The sequence below is a fragment of the Leopardus geoffroyi genome, chromosome B1 (genome assembly GCF_018350155.1).
Source record: "Leopardus geoffroyi isolate Oge1 chromosome B1, O.geoffroyi_Oge1_pat1.0, whole genome shotgun sequence".
Taxonomy (NCBI): Eukaryota; Metazoa; Chordata; class Mammalia; order Carnivora; family Felidae; genus Leopardus; species Leopardus geoffroyi.
The window spans coordinates 52,852,582-52,860,928 of NC_059327.1; the positions used below are offsets into that span (position 1 = coordinate 52,852,582).

Sequence of the window (8,347 nt, forward strand, 5' to 3'; positions counted from 1 at the left end):
TGTTTGTCTGTCTGTCTGTTTCATCTTTATTTTTATTTTAAAATTGACACAACTAGAAGGAAGAAATATAAAGAGGAAGGAAAAATAGTTAAATGAAAGCAAATATATTTGTGCATATTTTATAGTTTAGTAAGTGATAAAATAGACTATATTGGCATGTATTTTATGCATTCATGACATGACTTTTTCTTTTTCTTTTCTTTTTTATATTTCTCTGCTATATGTCTCATTTGTAAGTTTTTCAAATTGTCCTAAATCTCCAAAATTTTTCTAATATATTTATTGAAAAAAATCTGTGTTTTGGGCACCTGGCTGGCTCAGTCAGTTGAGCTTCCAACTTCAGCTCAGGTCATGATCTCTTGGTTTGTGAGTTTGAGCCCCACATTGGGCTCACTGCTGAGCCAGCTTTGGATCCTCTGTCTCCCTCTCTCTGCCCCTCCCCTGCTTTCTCTCTCTCTGTCAAAAATAAATAAACTTAAAAAAAAAAGGTGTGTGTAAGTGGAGCCATGCAGTTCAAACTCCTGTTGTTCAAGAGTCAACTCAATACCATCCATTAGAGGTGAGTAACTCAATAGGAGAGGATTACATAAGAGCATGTATACCAAGATGCTGGAATCATTGGAAGCCATTTTAGAAGCTGCTACCCTATACATGGATTTTGTTTGGGAAATTTCTTACTAATTTTTTAGATTTTGATTTTAAGAATATTAAGAAAATTTTATCTGCTTACTTCCCCCCTGTTTTAAAAAGTCCAAAACAATTCACCATTACCATATTCTGAACAATGTGTACCTTTTCCCCTTGAAAAGAGAGAAATGAAGAGCAGGTTTCTGCATGTCAAAAGACTTTGTTCTCTTGGGCACTGGAAGGAACTCTTGGATTCAGATTTTATGATAGATTTTGGAGAATGCAGATGAATTAAGAGATTATTTCTTCCCTAAACCAAGTTTTGGTAAGGTAGAGGAAGGATAGAATAAAAATGAAATAATGAGTATTTTAGATATTGGGGGGAAAGGCATCACTGTTTCTGTCTCCATTTCTGGAATTCATATAGTGGGTGGGGAGAGAAATGGGAGCAGGTAATGGAGGACAGACACTAGTGTTTGCTTAGGTGAGTGGAGCTCAGAGAGGTGGCAAGGCCATAGTGTAGCATAGCACTGATTGACTGGTTTTCTTTGGTAGATAGGTCTGAGATTCTCACAGCATTGTGAGGTAGTCTTCCCTCACACGGGTTCCCCCAGCATGGGAAGGGAGTAAGAGTAGAATCCTTGTATGACTGAGATCACCATAGGATGTGGTAGAGTGATAGATATTCCCACTGGAATTTCTGGTAAACTAGAATGATGCTTGAGTGGCAGAATTATCCTATGCACTAAAGAATGAGCCTTTCCCAAAGAGGTTTTTTAAAAAAAATGTTTATTTATTTATTTTGAGAGAGAAAGAGAGAGAGAGAGAGAGAGTGAGGGTGGGCAGAGAGACAGAGAGACAGAGATCCCGATGAGGGGCTTGATCCCACAAACCTTGAGATCATGACCTGAGCTGAAATCAAAAGTCGGATGCTTAACTGACTGAGCCAGCCAGCTGTCCCCCAAGCCCCCCAAAAGAATTTTAAGAATTTTATTAAGAACAAGAAGCACCTTAGCAGTTATACATTGGCTAGCGACTCAAGACCAAGTAGGGATAATGATATCTTAGTAATGTTAGCATAATCAATGCTCTCCCAGATGCCTCACCACTATAAGTCCTCTCAAACTTCAAATAATTCTAGAGAAACAACTCTGAATACACTGAGTTTAAGTTTCTGTGATGAAGGGGAATGAGGTTCATAATAGGAATTAGGCTCATTTATTAAAAGAATAAAGTTGGGGTGCATGGGTGGCTCAGTCCATTAAGCATCCGATTTTGGGTCGGGTCATGAACTCATGGTTCTTGGGTTCGAGCTCCGCATCAGGCTCTGTGCTGACAGCTTGGAGCCTGCTTCGGATTCTGTGTCTCCCTCTCTCTCTGCCCCTCCCCCACTCGTGCTCTGTCTCTCTCAAAAATAAATTAAAAAAGAAATAAAATTAGACTCTTAAAAATATGTCCAGTGAACTGATATCCATATCCCTTGCATGACTCCATTATGCTAAAACATCTCTTTATTGACACTCCCCCCACTCCCAACTTACCTTCTCTTCTGGCCTCTCTAGTGTAGTGAATTGTATTGCTAACCATTTCTTTGTCAGCTTTGAAATCACAGTATCATCTTTCATACTTTCTTCTTATTATATCATAGCCACTAAATTCTGTCAATCTTATTTTTGAAATCCATCCTGAATATCTTCTTTCTTCTTAGCCCTCAGTACCAGTGTCCCAGTCCTAGATTACCGCAGTAGAATAGTGCTGAATAAATATATTGTGTTTTATAAGGTTGTATATCTCATACATGGAAAATATACCTTACTTAAAAAACACATGGAATTTTCACAAATATTAATTTTAACTTAGATCACAAAGAATTTTTTAATAAATTCCAAAAGCTATAGAACAGGTCACATTCTCTGGCTCCATGAAATTATAGTTAACACATATAGAACATACACGGGGTCAGGTGCTGCTTAAGACCTTTACACATACTAAGTAATATAATTCCCATAACACCATGATGTAGGTATCATTGTTATCTCATTTTGTAGATAAGGAAACTGATATATAGAGAGAGTAAAGAACTTGCTCAAGGTCAGACAGTAAATTGTGGGGCTGGGATATAGTACTATAGGTGAAACAACAATATGGTTGTGGATCTAAATTAAAGAAATTAATGTAAAAGCATACACATGAAAATAGAGTGTAAGCCTTTATAAAATTCATATTTACTTGAACCTTGTCATTTAAACATATAATTACCATGAATTTCCTTTATCCATCATATTGATTATTCTTATATAGGAAAGAGTTTTAAACATTTTTAGTTTCTTTTCCCAGAATCTGAAGAAGGTGGAGATAGACTTTTCACCACTTTTTTTCCTTAAATTGAATTCTCTTTGGTTTGCAGCAGATGGTCCAGTCAGCACAGTATTTAATTGCATGTTCATCAGCATTGCACTTCATTCTGCAGTGATAGTTTTTTGAGGAACATATGTCTTTAAAAAATGAGGTCCTGGCTTTGAAAAGAGAAAAAAAAGTGATACTTTTATTTGTATATTTTAATGTCTGAAGTGTTTTACAATAAATTAAAACAACATCAGTAAAGAACTTGCTCAGAAAAAAATAACAACAACAACAACAAAAAGAATGCAGAAAAGTAGAGATAGTGAATAACAATAAATGAGGATTTCTTCTATAGGGTAGATAAATGGGGCAGTGAGCTAAAGAGGAGAGTTTTTCCTGAGGACCATGACAGCATATTTCTGTGTAAAATGGGTAGTTTGCTTAGTGGTGGGGATTCATGATGCAAGAAACAATGTTCCATTTCAGCAGCGAAGTCTTTAACAAGTGAGTGGGGATGAAATCTAGTTACATTATTTTTCATTTTAAAGAGTTTTATTACGGGATGTTATAATCGGAATACTTCAGAGCACCTTCTAGTTAAAATCAGAATTTTGGTAACTGGCTTTAAAGTGTTCCTTGAGTATTTTTCTCACACTGACTTTCAGTCAAAAGTACTACTTAGTGATTGTTTAAGAGATGTTAATTCGGTGAAACAGTTTATCCTCAATAACCTGAGACATCAATCCTTGGGTAGCTTCTATGGTAGTTTTACTACACCTGTCACTTTAGCCTTGGCATGTTTGTCTTCTTTCTGTCATGTGTTTCCAAACCCAACATGAAACTCCCTCATCCCAGCTGGGCTTGCTTCTGACTGTTTCTAATTTTTCAGACAAATTAAAGACCTGACCAGTGGTATAGTTTGCATTCGGAAGAAAGCTAGAGGAACTCATCATATCCACACAGTATTTATTCTGCAAAAGCTCAAACAATTTGCGATCCAAGGAGGATTTGAAATATGACACTTGTAAGGCATAATATTGTTTGCATGTTTGTAGCCCTTTGGGTGTGTTCTAAAGGCTCCAAGATTCACTTTCTCTGCAGATATTATTCTTGTTGGGTCAATTTCTACTGCTAGGAATGGTTCCTGGAACTGCTGATTCAGTATTTGATTACTAACATCAATCCCAGAAAGCCAGCAGCCACAGCCAGGTTGGCTATGATGCCAGCCAATTGCATTTCCAAGGAGGCCAACTTGTTTGGCATTTTCTATATATGCAGCCATGTACTCATATGCAGCAGCCTGAGCACTTATTTACTCGGGTTTCAGTGCAAAGCAAAACTGTCTATAATGATCATGGTTTCACCATCCACCTTTCCTAGCATTAGGCCATCACTTCAGATCAGTTGCTTCCTGATCTGGCAGGCATCACCATTTTCAGTAGGGCCAATGCTGAGATTTTGCAGTACTTAAAGCAATGGCGATCATTAGTCCAGGGCTTTGCCGTCAGAATTTCTTGCTGCTGTTTCTTGTATTTCTAGATTTCATCGATATCATGAACAACATGCTTCCTGCACGTTGTTGGCCCATTCCCAGGTTTTCTGAGCCATACCAGTCCCGGATGCAGCCATCACCGAGGAATCGGAGAAGTCATCTCCTCCCAAGACGCAGCCTCCTGGATGTGGGCTTGGGACTCTCTCCACCACAGGTGCAAACTCCTACTAGTCTCTGGAGGCAACCATGACACCTCGCGGAGGGCTAACTTTAAATCAGAAAATGAAGAGAAGGCAGAGGAAGGTAAAATTAGGGGAAGACATATGGTGGTGGGAAAATGCAGAAGTTATCTCTTGGTGCTTTTACTTTCTTGGTGAAATAAAAAGAAATCATCAACTGACAATAAGGAAGTTGAATCTTGGTTCTAACTGTCCAGTATATTTAGGCTCGAAGCCATGTCTCCTTTACTGAGGAAGTTTCTAAGATTACACAAATTCCTGTAAGTCATAATTTCTCACTTTGGTTTCCAGTTCTTACCCCCACTTCTCTCTCCCTTTCTGTGTCACATAGGCATTTCCTTCCATCTTTTGCCCTCCAAGAAATCTAAGTTTTATAGAGATCATTTCTTTACTTTTATTTTTTTAATTTAATTTTTAAAAATTTTATTATTTTTTTTAGTTTTTTTTTTTTTAATTTTCAAACTCACATCCAAGTTAGCATATAGTGCAACAATGATTTCAAGAGTAGATTCCTTAATGCCCCTCGCCCATTTAGTCCATCTTCCCTCTCACAACCCCTCCAACAACCTTCTGTTTGTTCTCTGTATTTAAGAGTCTCTTATGTTTTGTCTCCCTCCCTGTTTTTTTTTTAATGTTTCTATTTATTTTTGAGAGAGAGAGAGAGACAAAATGAGTGGGAGAGGGGCAGAGAGAGAGGGAGACACAGAATCCAAAACAGGCTCCAGGCTCTGACCTGTCAGCACAGAACCCGACGTGGGGCTCTAACTCACGAACTGTGAGACCATGACCTGAGCCGAAGTTGGACACTGAACCGACTGAGCCACCCACATGCCCTTCCCTCCCTGTTTTTGTGTTATTTTTGCTTCCCTTCCCTTACGTTCATGTTTTGTATCTTAAAACACTCCTCATAGGAGTGAAGTCATATGATATTTGTCTTTCTCTGGCTAATTTTGCTTAGGATAATACCCTCTAGTTCCATCCATATAGTAGCAAATGGCAAGATTTCATTCTTTCCAATTGCCAAGTAATACTCCATAGTATGTATATACTACATATTCTTTACCCATTCATCTGTCAATGAACAATTGGGCTCTTTCCATACTTTGGCTATTGTCGATAGTGCTGCTATAAACATTGTGGTGCATGTGCCCCTTCAAAACATCACACCTGTATCCCTTGGATAAATACCTAGTAGTGCAATTGCTGGGTCGTAGGGTAGTTCTATTTTTAATTTTTTGAGGAACCTCCATACTGTTTTCCAGAGTGACTCCCACCAGCAGTGCAAAAGAGATCCTCTTTCTCTGCATCCTCACCAACATCTGTTGTTGCTTGAGTTTTTCATTTTAGCCATTCTGATTGGAGTAAGGTGGTATCTCATTGTGGTTTTAATTTGTATTTTCCTGATTATGGGTGATGTTGAGCATTTTTTCATGTATTTGTTTGCCATCTGGATGTCTTCTTTGGAAAAGTGTCTATTCATGTTTTTTGCCCATTTCTTCACCAGATTATTTTTTTGGTGTTGAGTTTGATAAGTTCTTTATAGATTTTGGATACTAACCCATCTGCTGTGTCATTTGCAAATGTCTTCTCCCATTCTGTCGGTTGCCTTTTAGTTTTGCTGATTGTTTCCTTTGCTGTGAAGAAGTTTTATTTTGATAACGTCCCAATAATTCATTTTTGCTTTTGTTTCCCTTGCCTCTGGAGACATGTTGAGTAAAAAGTTGCTGTGGCTGAGGTTAAAGAGGTTTTTGCCTGCTTTTGCCTCTAGGATTAAAAAAAATTTTTTTTAATGTTTATTTTATTTCTGAAAGAGAGAGAGAGAGAGAGAGAGAGAGAGAGAGAGAGAGAGAGAATGAGTGGGGGAGGAGCAGAGACAGAGGGTGACACAGGATCCAAAGCAGGTTCCAGGCTTTGAGCTGTCACGGGGGCTTGAACTCACAAAATGTGTGATCATGACCTGAGCCGAAGTTGGTGCTTAACCAACTGAGCCACCCAGCTGCCCCTCTTCTCTAGGATTTTGATGACTTCCTGTCTTATGTTTAAGTATTTCATCAATTTTGAGTTTATTTTTGTGTATGGTGTAAGAAAGTGGTCCAGGTTTATTATTCTGCATGTCGCTGTCCAATTTTCCCAGCACCATTGCTGAAGAGACTGTCTTTATTCCATTGGATAGTCTTTCCTGCTTTGTCAAAGATTAGTTGGCCACATGTTTGTGGGTCCATTTCTGGGTTCTCTATTCTGTTCCACTGATCTGAGTGTCTGTTTTTGTGCCAATACCATACTTTCTTGATGATTAGAGCTTTGTAATATGTATTGACGTCTGGGATTGTGATGTCTCCACCTTTGGTTTTCTGTTTCAGGATTGCTTTGACTATTTGGGGTCTTTTATGGTTCCATCCCAATTTTAGGATTTTTCTAGCTCTGTGAAGAATGCTGGTGTTTTTTTTGACAGGGATTGCATTGAATATGTAGATTGCTTTGGGTTGTATCGACATTTTAACGATATTTGTTCTTCCAATTCAGGAGCATGGAATGTTTTTCCATTTCTTTGTGTCTTCTTCAATTTCTTTCATACGCTTTCTATAGTTTCAGTATATAGATTTTTCATCTCTTTGGTTAGGTTTATTCGTAGATATTTTATGGGTTTTGGTGCAATTGTAAATGGGGTCGATTCCTTGCTTTCTCCTTCTGCTGCTTCATTATTGGTGTATGGGAATGCGACCATTTTTGTGCATTGGTTTTATATCTTGTGACTTTCTGAATTCATGGATCAGTTCTAGCAGTATTTTGGTGGAATTTTTTTCATGTCGAGTATCATGTTATCTGCAAAGAGTGAAAGTTTGACTTCCTTCTGGCCGATTTGGATGCCTTTTATTCCTTTGTGTTGTCTGATTGCTGAAGCTAAGATTTCCAATACTATGTTGAATAACAGTGGTGAGAGTGGACATCCCTGTCTTGTTCCTGACCTTAGGAGGAAAGTTCTCAGTTTTTCCCCATTGAAGATGATATTAGCGATGGATCTTTCATATATGGCTTTTATGATTTGAGGTATGATCTTTCTATCCCTACTTTCTTGAGGGTTTTTATCAAGAAAGGATGCTGTATTTTGTCAAATACTTCCTCTTCAGCTTTTGAGAGGATCATATGGTTCCTGTGCTTTCTTTTATTGATGTGACGTATCACATTGATTGTTTCACGGATACGGAACCAGCCCTGCATCCCAGGTATAAATCCCACTTGGTCGTGGTGAATAATTCTTTTAATGTATTGTTGGATCTGGTTGGCTAGTGTCTTGAGGATTTTTGCATCCATGTTCATCAGGAAAATTGGTCTGTAGTTCTCCTTTTTAGTGGGGTCTGTGTCTCATTTTGGAATCAAGGTAGTACTGGCTTCATAATGAGTTTGGAAGTTTTCTTTCCATTTCTATTTTTTGGAACAGAGTCAAAAGATTAGGTGTTAACTCTTCTTTAAATGTTCGGTAGAATTCCCCTGGAAAGCCATCTGGCCCTAGACTCTTGTTTTTGGGGGAGGTTTCTTATTACTATTTCCATTTTTTTACTGAATATGGGTCTGTTCAAATTTTCTATTTTTTCCTATTTCAGTTTTGGTAGTTTATATGTTTCCAGGAATTTGTCCATCTCTTCCA

General features: G+C 38.0%; 1 protein-coding gene and 1 pseudogene across 1 annotated transcript; both read right to left on the reverse strand.

The window, feature by feature from the left end:
* Positions 1-2,991: 2,991 nt before the first annotated feature.
* LOC123589917 (beta-defensin 131B-like) lies at positions 2,992-3,135 on the reverse strand (the record flags this gene model as incomplete). Its single annotated transcript, XM_045462540.1, has 1 exon — positions 2,992-3,135. A coding segment is annotated over one exon (144 nt), but the record flags the coding sequence as incomplete, so codon positions are not given.
* A 524-nt stretch (positions 3,136-3,659) lies between these two features.
* On the reverse strand, positions 3,660-4,757 carry LOC123589918 (annotated as a pseudogene).
* Between the last annotated feature and the right edge of the window lie 3,590 nt (positions 4,758-8,347).